General features: G+C 41.2%; 1 protein-coding gene across 1 annotated transcript; it reads left to right on the top strand.

Moving 5' to 3' along the window:
- The first annotated feature begins 4,463 nt into the window (after positions 1-4,463).
- smarcal1 (SWI/SNF related, matrix associated, actin dependent regulator of chromatin, subfamily a-like 1) lies at positions 4,464-19,953 on the top strand. The gene is made up of 17 exons (XM_073474320.1): positions 4,464-5,257; positions 5,345-5,684; positions 6,766-6,816; positions 6,921-7,181; positions 7,284-7,334; positions 7,440-7,623; positions 7,814-7,964; positions 11,530-11,691; positions 11,811-11,876; positions 12,995-13,135; positions 13,867-14,085; positions 15,326-15,396; positions 15,559-15,661; positions 17,328-17,510; positions 18,664-18,764; positions 18,896-18,992; positions 19,163-19,953. Exons 1-17 carry the CDS (start codon positions 4,892-4,894, stop codon positions 19,355-19,357), a joined length of 2,742 nt encoding a protein of 913 aa, XP_073330421.1. The 5' UTR covers positions 4,464-4,891; the 3' UTR covers positions 19,358-19,953.
- Positions 19,954-20,030: the final 77 nt, after the last annotated feature.

Genomic DNA, 20,030 nt, shown 5'->3' with positions numbered 1-20,030 from the left:
AACGGACTGATACAGACTACAAAACAAAATGTCAGCGCTCAATCTTCAAATTCAAATATTTGGCAACAACACTAAAAAGACACATTTTACATGAGCGGAGCTCAGATTACTGTCGACGTATTGTATGGCTCTCAAAGCAAATCAAGTCAATCGATGGCGTGCCATGTTAGGGGAAGCGAAATCTGTCTTACCTGCCGAGCTACCCCGATTTCTATACGACTCACAGTTTGGGGGTTATTATTATTTTTCATAGATCTCCAGCCAGACTGCAGGTCGCTGACAACTCTGTGTGAAGCTTACATCCCCGATTATCGAATTTCCATGTCCGAGGAACAAGCCGACGGGTTTAAATCCCTCCGTTAAAATCCAACACGATTGTCGGACTGTCCTGCTCTGGCTGAAAGCGTCCGTATCCCCGGATTCTCCTGTGATCATTGGCTGCTGAATTGGTGCTGCAGCTTCAGCACCATGATTCCTGGGACAGCTCCCAGACGCCACACGTCACCACCGCACGGTGATGCAAGCAGCCAACTCATTACTACAACTGTGGACTGAGACAAATACACAGGGAAATTGTTTAATTGCTTGTTTTGGGTGAGACATCCATCAATATAGATATTAAGTTAAAGGTGACGAGAGCAGAAAATTAAGTTGTACCCGTGAATTATCAATAATTAAACAAGTCGATTATCGGACAACACAGGGGATTATTCATAACAGCTCGGCTAAATAGTGCTATTTTGCTAAACACAAATATCAATTAGGTTGAAAGTTGCTTAAACCTTAAATATTATCATGTCCAAAAGAGTGATAGGAAAAAAAAATGCAGGCTAGACTCAAATAAAAACACTGATTAACCCAATAGTGGAGGAACTACTGAAACTCCTCACTTAAATAAAATGAACAGGGCTGCAAGCAACGATTATTGTCATTAATGATGAATATGCACTATCTATCATCTTGTGATGCACCTGGACACATCATCGGTATTTGTACCTGGGGTCATTGGGTTTTGGGTCTTGCGACAATCTTACACCCCCATCCAGATGACCCGGCTGGGGTTGATCAAGCCCCGACTTGTGTCCAGGTAGCACAACCCCACCCACGGCTCTACTCTCCTGATCCACAGCCAGCTTGGAGCTAATTTAGCTGCCTCGGTGGCCAATTTGATGTCCCTTCGCATGTACTTTTCCCTCTTCCCCTTTTGCCTCCTCAATGCGGTCCTCTGAGGGTACGGTTAGTTCCAACAGAATGACCTGCTTGGAGGCTTCTGAGGTCAGCACCATGTCAGACCTTAAGGTTGTTGGCAGTGTTTTCTGGGAACTTCAGCTGCTTCCCCAGGTCAACTTTCAGCTCCCAGTATTAGGCTGTTGCTAGCAGCCCAGATAAAGTGGTCCTGGCAGCTGTTGTTCTCTATTTCCCAGCCATGACAGAAAGAATGGTCTTCTTCACTGGGCAGAGGTGCTTGAAGCGGCTGATCCCTCTGCAGATGGTCAGAATGTCTCAATTGATCTGATTAATTTAATGATTAATTGATTAATTATCTGGTCTCTAAATGGCAGAATGCCCACCACAATTTCCCAAAGCTCAAGTTGATCCAAACAAATTGCTTGTTTTTTAGTCCAAAACCCAAAGATATTCATTTAATTATCATAAAATTCCAGAAAACCAGAAATTATTCAAAAAAATGATGGCAGTTTGGCAGAAAAATGGCAAATGATTAATCGCTAAAATGTTGCAGATCACTTCAGCACTTAAAAGTTTAGTGTATAAATACTACTGTTATAACCTTGCATTCAAACTTTTACTTAAGTAAAAGTTCATACATACAATAAACTAGAATGACCGCCTTGCAGTTGTATGCCTCTGTCAACCGGTCTGCTCTCTTACATCCATGTCTGTTCGAGGGTTCACTGAGAGAAATAAAAAACAGTCAGATTCCTATTATGCCTTCACATGCTTGGCCTATACAGCTGATTCTGATATAACATGAAGTTAGAGCCATGACAGCAACAATGCTTCAAATATGGATGTTGTAAAGAAGCTTTCAATTCTACAAGGTGGGTGCTTACACACATTTTCAACCCGGTAGCAGACGATCTATACAATCAGCACAGTTTCAGGGGAGGCACCCAGAATTAGTGTAACTAAATCAGTATCCGAACAACAGTGAAATACGGTCACAATCTGTTCTTGAGTTATGGCATTAAATAATGGCCAGAAAAGCATTTTTTGCAGAGCATTATGATGTCACTGTTCAGTTGTCTTTTGATCTTGGATATAACGTGTCATCACTTCATGGTTTTATCCTATTTTATCGAAAAATGTGTTTTGTGAGGTCACAGTGACTTTGACCTTTGACCACCAAATTCTAATCAGTTCATTCTTGAGTCCAGGCGGACGGATGTGCCAGATGTAATGAAATCTCCTCCAGACGTTCTTGAGGTATCGCGTTCATGAGAATGGGATGGAATTGAGCTCACAGTGACCTTTGACCACTAAAATCTAATCAGTTCACCCTTGAGCCCAAGTCAAGGTTTGTGCCAGGTTGTATAAAATTACCTCAAAGTGTCCCTGTGATATCACATTCAAGAGAATGGGAACAGGCATACAGATGAACAACCTGAAAACATAATGCTTCTGGCCACGGCTCTTGCTAGTGTTCGATATGTGCTACCTATCAAGATGTGCTACTTACCACATCTCTATAGCTCATGGTTCAGGCTAGTGCTATCATTTTGTGTTAAAGTAACATTTTTGATAAGGCAGCATAAATTGTCAGAGGCACAGCGGCATAAAAAGAAAAAAATGAACCATTTGGGGAGAGCTGGACAGAAACCATACACACAGAGGAGAGCAATTAACTGGCTAGTCAGGGCAGCTGTGTCTTGATTGAACAATTGAAATGAAACCACCTGTGTCTAGGACTCAGAGTCAGCCTGCAGAAACGTGTTTCTCTTATTTTAGTTTTTCAGAATTTATGTAAGACTGCGGTCAGGCTAGTGGTCATGGAGTGAGCATTTAATGGATTGCCAACAGTGAAGTGACACATTAAACTTGTAGCTCTGACTCCAGCTGGTTTTCTATTCTGGCTGGTAATTGCAACTGATTGCTCTTACAACACATCTCAGGTGTAAAGTGGTGCATGACTAAATGGCTATTCAACCAAGAAAGCTGATTGTTTAGGCTAAGCTTACAGAAAAATAGAATTATGCTGTGGGTTAACAGCAGCGATGGAGGAAGTATTCATATCAACAGCTTCAAAATCGTTTTGATGGTACAGTGTCTTGTAACAGGGAGAATGGTGTCTCTGTCTCAGCCACTCCGCCCACCTATCACTTGTTTCTGCTCTATGAACTTCAGTGAGAGGGTAGGATCACAGCGTTACATACATGATTACTTCAACATACACGTTTCCAACACATAACATGTTATGATGTAATGAGTTTAACTTGTAGTTAGCACCTACATTACATCTGGCAAATTGTTACAGACCTGGGATTTGTATTTATGACAGTGTTGTTGCAGTCAAAAACTGTGGGAGGGGGCCAAATCTCACAAAATGCCAATTTCTACATAATGTTGCTTTAACTATTGGGTAAACTTAACATCTGCAAAGAAACAAGCAATCATAACCATCATCAATCATCAGATAAATGAGGCTAGCTAACTAACATAGCGGAGTAAAAAGTACAATATTTCTCTATGAAGTGTAGCCAATGGGGTAAAAGTATAGCACACAATGTAATATAAAAAGTAGGGGTAGACTGATTACCAGCCTGATATTCAGCATTTGTTATGATTATCAGTATTCGTGATTTTTCTGTCAGATTGCCAATAAAATAAACTAATTTAAAAATGCAAATTAGCAAATAAGTAGCAGAAAAATCTAAATACTCATGTAAAGTACCTGAAAAGTGAACTTAAGTGACTTAAGTCTTGTTTGAAGTTTTGACACAAAGATTTTCAGTTTTACTGCAAATGAATATCGTTCCCAAATAGCGTTAGTCATTCTCATTGATTTCTAAATATTGCTATCCCCCTGAAAAAGCCATATTGGTCGACCCCTAGTAGTAAAAGTATTATTAGGTTACTTCTAAATTTTACTTCTGATTTGGTGATCTATTTTTGTTACAATCCACCACTGATAATTGTGTACCTTGTCTTTGTGAGTAAAATGCGAGCATATTTAGCTAGTTTACAGCTACAGTTAGGTTACTTAGCTACTTTAAAATAGCCTAAACTTTATCAGAAATACCTTACCTTCTTTTTACCTTTGTTTGCTAACGTTTTCTTCAAGCTTACACGTAAAATATATCTGCCAGGGTTACATAAAAGCGTGTTTTCTCAACACAACAAAGAAGAAATGTTAGCTTTTTAGCTCGAAGGTTATCCTTTTTTCGCCATCTCTCTACATCACCTAGCAACCGCCACCTCCACGTGCCTGCTTGTTTTTCTACGTCACTTCCTGGCGCGGTAGATACTGAAACGAGAAGCAGCCCACTAGCCAGCAGACTGTCAACTAGCTAACATTGGGTGTTAGTACAAACCTTACAATCTTTGCTGACTTCAGATCATATAATTGGTCGTCTGCTCTTACACGTATGACTGCTGGCATTTGTTTTAAACCACCGAGAAGCTGTCGATACATTTTGTTAAAGTTTAACTGTGGCCGCCGACGTTAGCAACCTTAGCCGATTCTGTTAGCAGCGCTAAGTTTCCAAACTTTTACGATAGACGTAGCTGTGATGATGGTCCAGATGGGTCTGCATGGCTCAATTGTCTGTAGATAACTAGATGTTTTACCAGCTATAAGCGTGATTGTTACTTATCTGATTTTGTGAATGACCGAAGGAACGAGTTAGCGTTAGTTGCTGCAAAGTTCTCCATCATGTCTAATCAGCTGACTGCGGAACAACAGCGGAAAATTGAGGAAAACAGACGGAAGGCTTTAGAGAGGAGAGCCCAAAGACTTGGACAGACCATCAGCAGCAATAAGCAGATATCAGCAGGCTTCAGCAGTACTTCAGTGCAGGTACAACCCCCTAAACACAGTGTTAACTCAGAGGCTGCAACCCTAGCTCACCACAGAGAGACACCCAGCTCAGCTGCTGCACCAAAACCGTTTGTTCCACCTTTCAAAAAAGACTCACAGAGCTTTTTAAAGCAAAATCAAGACCCAAAGCATCAGCAGTTATCTGGTACTGGCAACCGAATCAACCAGAGTACTCTGTGTAACTCTGCTTCTTCAAGACAGGTGAGATATGTGCTGTAATGTTCAATCATTTACTGTTTTAATGAAAATATAGTATTTCCTGATTCCCTGTACTGTACATTCCTGTAGATACAAGTCATCGACCCACTGCCTCAGACAAGAACTCAACATGTGAGCAGCCCCGTCTTGTCCAGCGGAGGAAGCTTTGGTGCAAAGCCAGCTCATCCTAAGCCTAACCTCACATCCAGCAGTTCTGGCTCGTTCTACAAGCAAACTCCTAAACCTGCTCAAAGTCCTGTGGCACAGCTTCCCTCCAGCTCATCAACTCTGAGCGCCGTCGCTGCAAAAAAGCCAGCCATCTCTGTAAGAGGGAAATGTGTAGCTCACACAGACGACCGCTTCAGAATAGAAGTGGGATACCACACAGAGCTGATTGCGGTTTTTAAATCCATCCCCTCGAAGAACTATGGTAAGTGTCTGCCAGTGCAACAAGGCTTTTTCCGCAACACAAATACGTTTTCAACCTGTGGGAAACACTGGATATTAAATCCTAAGTATATATAAATACAAATCAGCAACATGTTTCTCTTGTTGAGAGATTACTTAAATAGGTTCTATCAGTGTAAGAACATGTAGTACAGGAATGTTAAAAGTACAGACAAACAGAACCATGAAAGCTTTACAACACTGAGTGTCTCAAGATGATTGAATTATTTCATGTGTACACCTCATACCAATAAACAAAGTCCAAAGATCATTTGGCAAAATGGTTGAATCAAACTCAGTAGTTTATGAGTACTGACCTACTGTATTGTCTTCTGTAGAAACACATACAGCATTTTTAAAGTAATACCCAGCCTTAGTACCACAATGCATCTGTGCACATAGTCAGAAGAACCTGAAATGCCAACTCAGCACAATAAATGCAATTTACAGGTTATGTTATGTGCTGAAAAAAAAAAAGCATTGAATTTTCGTTTAAGGTGTTCTCAAGGATTGAAAAGTGCTTGGATTTTAGTTAAAGTGCTTGAAACTGCTTGAAATTGTAATTGCAGCACTTTCAGATTAAACGGCTTTATATTGGCTCAGCTAGGATACAGAATGCCACGTCTACTTACAGACAGACGACACATGTAGAAACATGAATCTTTTTGGGTCTTTTCCTTTTAACATGTCATCCCTCAGGAGAATGCTATTACGGAACATAATTTTGGTTGTTTATAGCAAAATCTGATTTAATGTGATTAAGTGATATAATCATTTTGATTGTATTTATGTACTGTGTATAAATATGGAATTAACCACAGCTGCAAGGCGATAGAAAGCCTAAAATGCTACATGAAAAGTGCTTAAATATGACTATGAAAGATGTAGGAACCCTGAGTATGCACTGCTATACTCTGACCAAAGCTTTAAAACTCTCCTCTGTAGAAGAAGCCAGATACACAAATGCTACACAAAGTGAGGTTTCTCTGTACCTTATGTCTGGTTTTGTATATTCATGTTAATGGCTTTACTGTCGTTTGAAATAATATTCTGTTTTGCCTCAGACCCTGCCACAAAGATGTGGAACTTCAGTCTGGAGGACTATCGACAGCTAAGTAAGAACTTTTTTCTCAGAAGTCGCCTAAAACAAAGCGGTAGAAGTGTATTTGTCTCCTTTGGGCTTTTGCTGCATCTCCTCTGTCTTGCCTCTGTGTTGCAGTGGAGGAAGCAGCTTCTATCGCCTCCGTGTCTTTGAGGCCTCTGGAGGGGATGGATGCCGTGGACGTCGCAGTGGCCACCAGTCGAGCTCGCGACGGCGCGGCTCTGGGGGCGCTGCTGAAGCTGTGCAACGGCTGGCAGAAACCTGGAGCTGGTCTGCAGGGCCAGTGCATCCTGGTGTCTCGGACAAAGTTTGAGGTTGATGTCGGCTACAATGCCGACGTCATTGCAGCATTCAAGCAGATGCCAACAAAGAACTATGGTAACACAATTTTTTTTTCTGCCTTCTTTACAATCTTTTATCACACTGTATTTGAATTTCACGGCTTCTGATGCAAGATTGCTTTTCGTGTGTCTGCGCTAGACATGAAAACCAGAAAGTGGAGCTTTTCACTTGAGGATTACAAGAGACTCTGTGAGTAACGGCATATTTCCTTTTTTTAGCAGCCTTCTCTCTGCGCTCCTGTTTGTGTCTGATACATTTGCCATCTTGTCTGACCGTGCTGTGTTCCATACCCAGTGGATCTCCTCAGTGGGATAGCAGCAGTGGAGGTGGAGCCTCTGCCCAGGGCAATAGTCCAGACTTTCTCTGCCAGCTTTGATGGGACTGAGGCCAGGTCTTTAGACGTCCCTGAGGCAGACATCTCGAGTATCGACCCCTCGCTCACCTGCAGCCTCATGCCCTTCCAGAGGGAGGGAGTCAAGTAGGTGCCTTTTGAACAGCCATTAGTGCTCTCTCTGCATGTTGGAGCCAATAACTCAATACCAGGAGACAGCTATTCGTCTATAATTTGCTCAGTCTTAAAATTAAGAGATACTTATTCCAAGTTTTTCAGAGGGTTGAATCAGTGTGACTTCTACTCAGTCATGCTTTATTTCGTTGTTTCGGTGTAGTTTTGCAGTGTCTAAACAAGGCCGCCTTCTCCTGGCTGATGACATGGGCCTGGGAAAGACTGTGCAGGCCATCTGCATAGCAGCCTACTACAGGAACGAGTGGCCCTTGCTGGTGGTTGCTCCCTCCTCTGTGCGATTCACCTGGGCTGAGGTAAAAACATCCAGCAGGGCACCTTTGTTCATTAAAGTTTTGTGCCTGGAAGAAAAATGGTTCATTACTTAGCAGGTGTTAAGAGTTTATCACTTTGTTTCCATTTAATGGTGTCATTATCAGTCTGCATTAAGTCAGCAGGCACCCTCTTAATAATATCCTTCTAGTCTCCTTTGACAAAAGCTCCATCCTGCACTTTATAACGCTGGTTTCTGCACGAAGCTCTCTACATTTGAGGACTGTTAATGCCTTTCTCCAAGGACTGCCTGCACTCTGTTAGGTACTTTATCTTCACTAGGGGAGATGGCAGGATTAAATGTCATGCTTCCATTTCTTTGTCTCGTGGGTGCAGATGATAATTTGAATTCTGAAGCATTGATTCATGGTGGAGATGCTGATGCAGTTTATTTATTTGGCTACATTGCTGAATTCTGTTACTCATAAAGGTCTCCTTCACCTGACAGGAAAGCTTGATCTATATATTTTCGTACCCTTTGTATTAGGGTTGGTACGGTCCTTGCATCGGAAATGCCTCCATGATGGCCTAAAATGCTGGAGTCTATGCACCGATCTGATACCACGTAATCAATTAGCCTGATTTCTATAAACGACAAGGGACATGTATCTTCAAGCACGTCAACAAATTACACAATAAAAGAAAGTTGTACGGCATTTATTCTCTGAATGTATTTGTTCAAAGGGTTTACTCGCCCCCATGTCGATGGAAAGTCAGGTGGAGTTTCATGGTCCACAAAACATTTCTGGGGCTTCACAGCAAAACAGCGTTCTCCTAAACACCTGAAGTAGATGGGGACTTGTTTCGAAGGTAAAGAAACAACAACTGAAACCAAAACAGAATGGCTCCACACAGCTGGTTCAGCATAATCCAAGTCTTTGGAAGCCACGACATCCCAAATTATTTTGAATAGACATTATTCATTATTTAAACTAACGTCTTTTCAAATCAATTTGGGTTCTCTGGGGCTTTCCCAGACTTGGATTATATATATTATTTCCATTGTTGAGCGTTTTAGTTTTTTGTTGTTTTTTTAATGTTAGGACAAGTCTACTTCAGTTGTTTAAGAGAATCCTTCAACACGGTTGTCATTTTTCGGGGAACTTATCCTTTAATCTCAGCCAGGCCATACAGGATTTGCAGCAATCATATGGCATCCGTACAGGGTCAGTAGTATACAGATGTAAAGAAAAAATAAATAAATAAAAAATGATTGATTGATTTTTTTTTTTACGCACTGCTATCTGATTGGTACTAAGCATTGGCTGATGAACAAATTCAAGTATCGGAATCAGTATCAGAAAGGTAAAAATGGCATTGAAACATCTCTACTTTACATATTATTTTGGACGATCTGTTTGGTTTTGCCTTTGACTAACACAGTAGAAAGGTAGCCTTGACATGTGTGAGAAAGAGGAGAGTTGACATGCAGCAAAGACTCCCAGCTGACGTTGAACATGAGTCACTGTAATTACACGGTACACATCTGAGGCCACTATGACGTCCACACACCTGACAGTCAATGAAATGTTAGTGCCTCTCTGTCCCTGTTTTACTTCTACAAATGCAATACTCTGTAATTTTAGAGTTCATCTCAGTTGTCACTTTTTTCTTAGGGTGTCTCATATTCTGTAGCTTCTGTTCTCTTTTTCTCTGCTTAACTGGCAGCAGCATCGTCAGGCTGCGCTAGCGGCACATTTTGAGTAGAGCTTTACTCGGCCTTCTGTCTATTGACAAGACAAGACAGTCTGTTCTCTAAATAGATATGTTGGATCAAACGCAGCCAGCCCCCCAATCAGGAGTTGGAATCGCAGAGGAGAATTTAGTCATAGGATGTCATCCCCATTAAAGGACACTTACTCTGTCTGGCTTGGCTCTTATCTGCTCTCTGCATTTGGCCAGATCTACTGCAAAACATGGGAGCTCTAACTTCATGAATTTAAGCCAGGTTGACAGGCGAATGGAAAGCTAGTAAGTGAATTGTCAGAAACATTTGGGCCACAGTGGACGTTTTTCTGAATCCCATGATTGAATTTATAAATGGAAACACTGAATAGTAGTAAGAATTAAAGCTGCAGTAGGTAAAACCTGTCAGAACCTTCATCTTCCACTCTCTGCCAAACCCGTCCAACTAAACCTATGAGTTCGACTGGCAGCAGGAGTCGGTTTTCTAGTGAAACTTCGCTCCTAATTAGGGCCTGCTGTCAACAGCGTGAGCCTCGCTGAGACCTCTGTCCCTTCACTGCAAGTTGTCTTTTAGAAAACGCCCCTCCAGCACTTCACCGCCTCCAGGGCAGAGTGCTCCAGGCTTCAGAGGCAGCTGTTATGCTGTCTCACAGCGAGATGAGAGGCTAGGAAACCATACACACAAACACACCGCTGTTCCCCTGGAAAAGTTATTTCCTATTTCTAGTGTCTCGGTTTACCTCTTGGGTGTGCACTGCAGCCTACTGAATATGAACAGCAGTGTTTCACCCGCTAGCCCCATCTGCAAGTTCCTGCTCGGCGCATAGACTTTACATCGTGATGACCTGGCTGGTCTTGGCTCGAGTAAAGTTTTACAAATATCGAACCTCGATGGATAAAAAAAATTCCTGATAGAGTCATAATTAAATTATCCTACATCCAGTCCCCCTTAGTTACTGTTGCTAGGTTGGACAAGCTTGACAGTAAGAAACATGGGGCGTGAGGCAATATAGCTTCAAGAAGCCGACAGCAGTGGCAGTGGAAGGATATATTTACAACGTTAAAGGTGTTATTGACAACATTCAGCCACTAAATGTGGGATTCCATCTCCTGCCTAGAGGCAACTTGACCTTCTTTGCACTTTGAGGTGTCCTGTCATCACTATTACAGATGTCGCTTTTTACTGGTGCTCTATGAGCATCAAATGCTTTTTGGGCCACAGGGGAATTATTTGCTACAATACCGCGATTGGCCACTGGGAAAAATTGGAAACAAGGAGTATCCAGTTCTAAATAATACATTATATGTTGTCGTCATGCCCCTTGCCTCACGTTGATACGAGCACCATGGCATCGAAATATAATGAGCCCAAAGCTCCGTGTGCAGCTGGAACGTGTTTTGTACAATTTGCTGTTGTAGGTGAAGGAGGTGTTGGAAGTTTACCACGAGTTGCAGGAATTTCTACAGGATTTTCAGCTACTGGAACCGGCGTTCACCACCTGAAGGAACATTGGTAGAACAATGAGTCGGAACGCCCTCTATGTGAAATAACGTAATGTTACTAATGAACCTAATGTTATTGGCCGAAGTTTCATCTTGGGCTAGATTTCTAAAGCCTTAAAGGGAGCCAAGAGGAGATGCACTTTAGTTTTCTCTTAGACTACTTGAATTACAATATGCAGATATGTTATTATGGAATTTTTGCTCAGTGTCACCAAAAAATACTGCAGACCCCAGCTCTTTAGTAATATTCAAACCAGCTGTCTCGAGTCTTGATTTATTCCCAGTAGTAGGGCAAAAGTAGAGCCTGAAAACAATGCAGTTATTCTGAGAAGTTCACTCTGCGAGTATCTCTGCCTGCAGGCCTTCAGACGCTGGCTCCCCTCCCTGAGTCCTGACAGCATCAATGTGGTGGTGAAGGCCAAAGACAACCTGCGCTCCGGTTTGGTCAACATCATCAGCTACGACCTGCTGAGCAGGATGGACAAGCAGCAGCCGGGAAACCCCTTCAATGTTCTCATCATGGTTAGCTGTGCTGTAATTACAAATGGCTGTTCAAAATATATGTTAACTTTTTGGTTCCTACAACTTTTTTCCTGCCAGTTGTTTGTGTCATTGCGTGTTCATTTTGTCGCTCTGTGCAGGATGAGTCTCACTTCCTGAAGAACATAAAGACGGCTCGCTGTAAAGCAGCCTTGCCTCTGCTGAAGGTACTTTTTCTTCTTCTTCTCTGTAGTTTAATGTTTTATTTGGAAGAATATTTTTTGTATCATACATCAAACAGATTTTTACTTGTTAGTGGCGTTCCCTGGCTCTCTGCAGGATTTCTCAAAAATATCCCCAGAGGCAGAATAAAGAAGACAAATCAGATTTAAGGGCTGTTAAAGGGTTTAGAAAATAAAATTAAACCAGATAATTAATTAAAATTGGCCGTCACATAGACCTCGGGCCTGTTGAACGATTGACTACATTTTCACAGATATGGAATTTTTTTTTTTTGATCCTCAACAACAATGGCTGAGTCTGGTGTAATAGATCCTCTTCACAGCACTTTGACTTGTCATGACAGAAAAAGAACAGGTGAGATACATTTCATTAACAATGGCTCAGTTCCTACAATTGTTCCAGTGAGCCAGCATGCACAATACCAGGATTGTGTTGGTGGGAACAGCGAGTTGGAGAATAGATCAGCATTGGCAGAGGGGTGCTCCCTCTTAGGGAATTATATTTTTGTGAATTCAAACACTGCACATTACATTTTCAAGGCTATTGTTGCGCTACACAAATTGCCATGAATGCTAAATAACCATTTTGCATGATGGTATATAATCCTTGGTTAGTGACCATCAGATATACAGTACTTTTAAGGATGCATTGTGGGAAACTTTGAGTCAACTATATATATATTAATCTTTATTAAATGTAAAAAAAAATATTTTTTTCTACTTATAAAAATCTGTTTTTTTACATGACATTTTTTTTTTCTTTATACGACAAAACCCCCTTTATTTCTACATATAAAAGGTCCAAAACATTTTTTTTCACCAGTCAGAAATGTTCAGCCCCAGAAGTTCCTGTACTTCAGTAAGTAGAACCCCTCAAGCAGGGACTGTTGGGGGTACAATAACGTCACAGGAACTTCATTTATATCCTGGTTCCTCCGAAGGTTCCTAGTCAGTGCAGAAAGTTCCTGTGGTGGAAACACGGCTATAGAGTGACAACTCAACTGACACATTGCAGCATTTGGCTCATGGGTGGCTTTAATTTCTCGCTCTGTCATTTAGACTCCCACAGCAGCGCTCTAATCAGAGTTGTTTTTCATCCGCAGGCCGCAAAGAGAGTGATTCTTCTGTCTGGGACCCCTGCCATGTCCAGACCCTCGGAGCTCTACACTCAGATTCTTGCAGTCAGACCCACACTCTTCCCTCGCTTCCATGAGTTCGGGGTGCGCTACTGCGACGCCAAACAGGTAGCTTAGCTCGACAAGCCTCATCTGTCTAAGTGTGATGCTTAATACTGTTGAGCTGTAATTCCAGGACACCACAGAGACAGCGTAGAGGACTTTCAGTGTGGGATTAGCAAATATTTACTCTGCGTCACTTGCATTTAACAGTCTGCAGTTTCTTGAAGGTCTGCTCACAACAATCGGATTATAAAGGTGAAATTGGTTCACTTCAAAACCAGAACACGTCAGTGAACAGTGTGCACATTAACTGATGAAGTTTTTAGGTGTCGGCAGATTCCTCTCCTGTGATTTATTTGTCTCACCTCCTTTTGTTTCTCCACTGTTTCCACTTAATCTCTTTGATTCATTTCAGTGGGTTCAAGTAGGGAACAGCTACGTGATTTAAAGGCCAATTACATCCTTAATTTGGTCATGATGACTCATTTTAAAGATTGTGGAGATTTAGCACTGCTCTGTAAACTTTGGCTTCATCACCATGGAATTTGCATAACGTGGCTCTTGCATCCTGATAGAGACTCAGACCAGCTGGAGTTTTAACAGTTGTGACAGATGTTTTACTCCTGTGGCTGAAAGTGAGCTGTCTTATAGTTAGTCTCTGGCTTGACTTGCATGCAAACTAATCCTGTGTATGATTAAATGGCTACTTGCTCTTGAAGTCTTCGGTCTCTCGATTCCTCCTCTATTCTTTTCTTAATTTCCTTTCCTTTTTGTCCTCCTCTGTCTCCCTCCTCTAGATGACCTGGGGCTGGGACTACTCAGGCTCATCTAACCTTGGGGAGTTGAAGCTGTTGCTGGAGGAGTGTCTGATGCTGCGCCGCCTCAAGTCTGAAGTCCTCTCACAGCTTCCTGCTAAACAACGCAAGGTGGTCACAGTGACTATAGACGGCATCAACACTCGCATAAAAGCCGCCCTATCAGCTGCTGCCAAACAGCTGACCAAGGGGCATCGCAACGTAAGTTACAAGTGTTTCCCACAGTCCAGGGAAAACTAGAACAGTCACAGCGTTTTGAAGTTTTTCAGAGAGCAGACTCTGCAAGCTTTTTTTTGTATTAATGCAAAATTTCACTATCTTTGCCTTATTTGCCAAAGGTTGCCTGATTTTCAAGAAATTTCTCAAGTGAGATGGTCAAATTGGAAAAACATTGGAAGAAAGAAAATAACAAAAAATTCAGCCAATTAGGGACAACAAAGGATTTTATTGTGGATCGCGATGTCACACCCATCTCTGTGACCACTGTCCAGCTCTGTTTGCTGACTGGTTTGTTTGTTTTTTCAGTGATGGAATAAGAAATATTTGTTTCTTAACGTGATGTAAAATAAAGTAATCCCAATATGTTTTATATCAATTTTAAGAATTTTAAGCTTACTTTGACGATATCGGGATAATATCGCAAATTGCAATTATTTTAGCCAGGATATTCGCGACATGATTTTAATATGGTCCCATGCCTACAGCATTTCAGAAGAGGCATTGTGAAATTCTGTTGCAATAATTAAAGAAAACTTTCAGATCCTGTTGGACTGAGAAGTTTCTTTATAATCCATTTCCATCAGATCATTTTTAAACGCCAAAGTAGGCTGAAAATGACATGTTCGGACCTTTTAAATAATTAAATACCCAAAGTTGTTGGTTTAAAGTATTCAAAAGACAGATTTGCGATGATAAACAAACATAGAAAACATAGAGCCTGTTCGTTGCACATGTTGCCTCTTTTCCTCAAAGCTCCGTGGACAAATGCTGTCAACCAGGAGATCATTCATTCCCTTATGGAAACCTCAGTGATCTCTGATAAATAAGTGATAAATATGTTAATAGATCCCTCCGCATTCCCCAAGTTTTCCTTTTTCCTGAAAATAAAAAACAACAGTATGTTCTAGCTGAAATGGAGTGTTTGATTAAAAAGGCATCGTAGTTAAGAAGAAAACCTTTAACTAAAGAACGTGAGCTGTTCTGTCCTCTTCACATGAGGGAGTCCTTTCAGGCCTCGAACACACACGAGTGCTTTTAAACCAACCCAGAATCCTCCAGCGAGCTTTATTTTAAGAGTTCTTGTACACTCCGAGGGGAGTGAGTCGCTGAGCTTGATTGTTCATAATCACACTGCTCCTCAGAGTAATGGCAGTCTTATCAGAGCATCAAACAGAGTCTAGTGTCGCTTCTTATCTCACGCTGGTCCTTATCTCTTTTTCAGAAAATGGAGGAGAAGGAAGCCCTCCTCGTCTTTTATAACCACACAGCTGAAGCCAAACTGCAAGCCATTATGTAAGTACAGACCCTCTTAATGGTAGGGGGGGGGATCAGTAAATCAAATCAGCTTAAATATGATGAGAGCTGAGATTAAAATGTAAAATGAATCAGAATCTTTTGTCAGACCATTGTGATTGCTCTGGATGTTTGAGATAACTGTGTTTCTGTCACTGCCAGGGAGTACATCACAGACATGCTAGAGGGTGGGAGGGAGAAGTTCCTCGTGTTCGCCCATCATAAGTTAATCCTGGATCATATCACCTGCGAACTGGGAAAAAAGGTGAGTAGATCCAACGCTGCACACAAGACTTGTATGCAAAGAAATGTAATTTTGACATAAAAGGGTGCATTTTGACCACCACCAGAGCTACTTTTTCGTGGGAGTTAAAGTCAGCTCGTAGGTCAGCGCTCATCAGTGTCTGTAGGGACCGAGTGTGGGCAGCACTGAGTACATCTGAGGTTAGCACTACTACTGTATGACCTAAGTTTTATGAGGAAGTGTTGTCGAATTGATTTGCTGATTTGTATTGGCCTGAAACCCTAACCTGTGTTTAAAGGATAGTTAGCTTAAGGTTAGCTGTGTTGAAAATGGCACAGAAATCTAGATTTTCTTTAAAACCTCTGGGGTCTGTGGGCGTTTACTCAATGTTTTCATATCTTCTTAAATAAACTTTACAAACACAGCCAAGCAAACAGGAAAATGCCTCAACTTAAGTGTATATTCATGCCGTACATCGTTAGAAAGCTTAGATTCTCATGATTCTATTCATGCAAACAATTTCAAGATAAAAACCACATCAGCAAGCTAAGATCAACAAACAAACAAGCTAAGAAACTAACATGTAGGAAGTTTTGCCAACTCACCAATTAAGTCTTCTCTTATTCCCAAATGTCCAGTAGATCCATTTCAGTAACATACAATAAAAAACATACAATTACAGCATTTTTCATGCTTTTATCTGTAAAAAAGAAGGGGAAAAAAGCCATTATTCCTTTACACCAGGTTTGATTGACGGCTCATTTGAGCAGATATGAGCCTATAAGCCCGCCCTAGAGCCTACTACAGCAAACGAGTGATCGTGTAGACAAGTGAGCCACTCTCTCTTCTGTCTCCTCTCTCCTGAGCCACTTACACACCAGCGTCCGGATGATTGATGCATCATGTAGCCAATGAGATTTCAAATCCAGCAATATAGTTTATTACAGTTTTTAAAGCCATACATATGGAAATTATGCAAGTGAACATAGTTTTATGCGTTTTGTTCTTTGAATATGCCGTTCTTCCACCTAAGCACTAGTTTTTGAATATTTATACACATAATGGTTAGTGTAAATAAGGAAATAAAGAACTATACTGAGTTTTTGCCCCCGTTACTCTCAGGCAGGGGTGTTTTGTGGTTAAAAAAAAAAAAAAAAAAAGTGTTAAGTGTCTATTTTCAGTGGTATTGTTATTAAATTTGAACTTAGACCATGCATTTTTTTTTTTTGCATTCAGGCAAGACAAATAAATAAATAATTGAGAGCGCTCAAAATCCTATAGATTAATGTCAGAAGCACTTACAGAACTTCTGACTGGTTGGGAAGAAAATCAGCTTATAACCTTTTGAAAAGAGCCCAGAACCATGCCTGAACTCATCACATGTACTAATTTACTTTGGGCTGCACTGGGATGGAGTTCAGGATAATTTTACATACATTTCCAGGAAAGGTAACAGGTACTTGCATGCAAGATGATACCTATGTGTTACATATCAGCATATTACTCATTTGTCCTAGAGCTATATGTAAAGAGATAATTTGGTCCTGAAGAAGGAAAGTTTAAATCCAATTTTTTTAAAATTCTTCAAATCTCTTGTGAAAACATACCTTTATTCATGTGGAAAAAGTATTTATTGTGCTCTAAACAGGGTTCACAAAAGAAAAATGTTCTTCTTTTTCTTCTACAGAATGTCAGTTACATCCGGATTGACGGCAGCACTCCATCAGCCGAGCGGCAGCAGCTCTGTGACAAGTTCCAGTTCTCGACCCAAACCTGCGTGGCTGTGCTGTCCATCACTGCAGCTAATATGGGTCTCACCCTGCACTCTGCTGACCTGGTGATCTTCGCTGAGCTCTTCTGGAACCCCGGGGTAAGCCACGGAAAGTTGTCACTAGAAAAAGCAATTTACTCTACGTGATTGCTTCGATAGGAACATGCAGTATTTTGGAGGACTTTACGGAGCCCAGCTCATCTCTTTTAGCCTCTTTTAGCTCAATTTTGGTCCAAAGAGAGCTTAAATAGGCGTGTCACGAGTCATGTTTGTCATTCGTGATAGCAAGTGGCCTTTTAAGCTGAAATAACAAGTGGTTTAGTCGTGCTGTTCCAATCGGCAAGACGGAAATAACAGAAAACCTCTTTTCTACCTACTTGCTTGGCAAAGAGGATGGATTATATGCGTCACCGACAGGCACAGGGATAAGGCTACTAATGTTACATTAGGTTAGACAAGTTTTGTATTGACAGTTTGTAAATTAAAGTTGTTAATGGCAATCAGCTGTGAAATCGGTGCAGATTGGGTCTATCTCCCTTCTGCATGGATCCAGATCCCAGCTTTTATATAACAGATGGGTCCAGTTCTTCTTGGTAGTACATTTTTCGGGTCTTCTGGGGTCCGGGCACACATTTTTGGAACCGTGAAGTCCATTACTGCTCAACTGCAGTGGTAGAGTAATGTTAAAAAGTTATCCCTGCTAGAAGGCAGAAAGAGAGGGCTGAGAGGAAGATTGTACTGTCCGCAGTCATACACATAAATTGGGATTGAATTTCACTTTTTTTGGCCACCCATTTTTAATCTAGGCACCATAATGGTGTTTTAGGGGAAGGCATTACCCAGAAAATCCCATTTTATGCAAGGAATAACTCCACCTTATGTATGTCAGAGGAGGCTGTCCACACTCCCACTCCCTCTTCATGCCAGCAGTGTTAGCAGTGACAAAGATGTGACACAGATCACAGTACAGACAAAAGGACAATCTAAAAGCGAGGAGTAAAAAAAGCTGAATTTCTCTTCTCAACCCGACATCAGTAACTACAGCTTCACTTCCAGGAGGAATCTTAATGGTGCTTTAATGTCAGCTGTTGGCAGCCGAATTACAAGGTTGTACAATGAATTTAAATTTAAATATTTTTTCTCTAGTGGTTGTCGACCTTCAGAGGTTACTACAGCTGAATGAAGACAGGAAACATTTAGAGATATGAAGAAAACTCCAGTACTCTTTTATTGCTGTACTTTTGTTCTGCAGGTTCTCATCCAGGCAGAGGACAGAGTGCACCGTATTGGACAAACCAGCAATGTGAACATTCACTACCTGGTTGCTAAGGGATCTGCTGATGATCACCTGTGGTATGTGTCAATCAGTGGGCAGTGCCCCTGATTATACTGATAATCAAACTGTTATAAGTCTTATTCCTGCTGCATACACCAGTCTAAAGTCAAAACCTGTGTATAATATGTCTACGTATGTATTGATTCAGGCCAATGATCCAGGAAAAAATGAATGTCTTGGAGCAGGTTGGTCTGTCCGAGTCAAACCTCTCAGACAAAGCAGTGAACGCCAGCTTCCACTCTAAGGTAAAGCCTGCATTTGTATATAAATATACGCTGCATAATCCTCTTCACAGGTTTTAAATAGCTTTGACACATTTACACGAGGCAACCCAACACAACAGAGCTAATGTTACTGAATCAAAAATGAGTCTGTAGATTCAGTGACGTTTCCTGGTTATTTGGATTTGTTTCAGGACCCAAAACAGAAGAGCATCATAGAGATGTTCCAGAGATCTTTCACCGCGGAAGATGACATGGACGAAGCCATCCTGCTGGAGGCTGCGAACGACTGGGAGGACACGCCGCCTGAAAACAGCTCGCTTCAACACCACGGCATGGTCGGACAAAGCCCCAGCAAAAGGAGCATTAAAGACTTTTTCAGCAGATGACTTGGAAACTTTCCACATCGAAAATTCATATTAAAGGAAGTTCACCCAAAAAATTAAAATTCAGTCTTTTGTAGTTCAGACAACATTTCTGGAGCTTCACAGTGAAACAGCGTTGGAGTATTGTCCTAAACAACTGAAGTAGAAGGGGGCTAGTTTTAAAATGTTAAAAAAAAACAACCAAATGGGAATTAAAAAACATTTAAAAAAGGCTCGCCCACAGCTTGTCACACGTAATCCAAGTCACTGGAAGCCCCAAATCCAAAATTGATACCAAAAGACATTATTTAAACCCTTTTTAAGTCGGAATCTTCACTGTAGCTGCTAAGCTAAAAATGTTAGCGCACACCCTGTTTGAACTGGGTGAAAAGCTTGAACGCATGTAGAGGGCGTAATTAACATCTTTTTAAACTTCGCCCGACTTTCCATCCGCATGAAGTTTAATTTTGGGTGAACTGTTCCTTTAAATATCACTTTGATTTGCTCATTGAAACACACTTCCGCTGCAAGTTTTCAGCTTATCATGACGGACGTGAACTTATGAACAAATGCTAAATAAAACTTTATAAAAAAATAAAAAATAAATAAATAAATGGTGACCTGAGGTGTTTTAGCGTTTTTATTCTTGACATTCACACAGTTGATATGGAGTCGAGTGAGTTATTTTCAATTGTTC

This window comes from Pagrus major, chromosome 9 (assembly GCF_040436345.1).
Source record: "Pagrus major chromosome 9, Pma_NU_1.0".
NCBI classification, from domain to species: Eukaryota; Metazoa; Chordata; class Actinopteri; order Spariformes; family Sparidae; genus Pagrus; species Pagrus major.
Note: the sequence above shows the minus strand (reverse complement) of the source record. Positions and strands in the feature narration are given on the sequence as shown.

Bases quoted from the DNA above. Each gene is read 5' to 3' on its own strand.
- smarcal1 (XM_073474320.1), top strand. From the start codon at position 4,892: ATGTCTAATCAGCTGACTGCGGAACAACAGCGGAAAATTGAGGAAAAC. The intron at 5,685-6,765 runs GTAAGTGTCTGC...GTTTTGCCTCAG, and splicing joins CATCCCCTCGAAGAACTATG to ACCCTGCCACAAAGATGTGG. The intron at 15,662-17,327 runs GTGAGTAGATCC...TTTCTTCTACAG, and splicing joins CCTGCGAACTGGGAAAAAAG to AATGTCAGTTACATCCGGAT.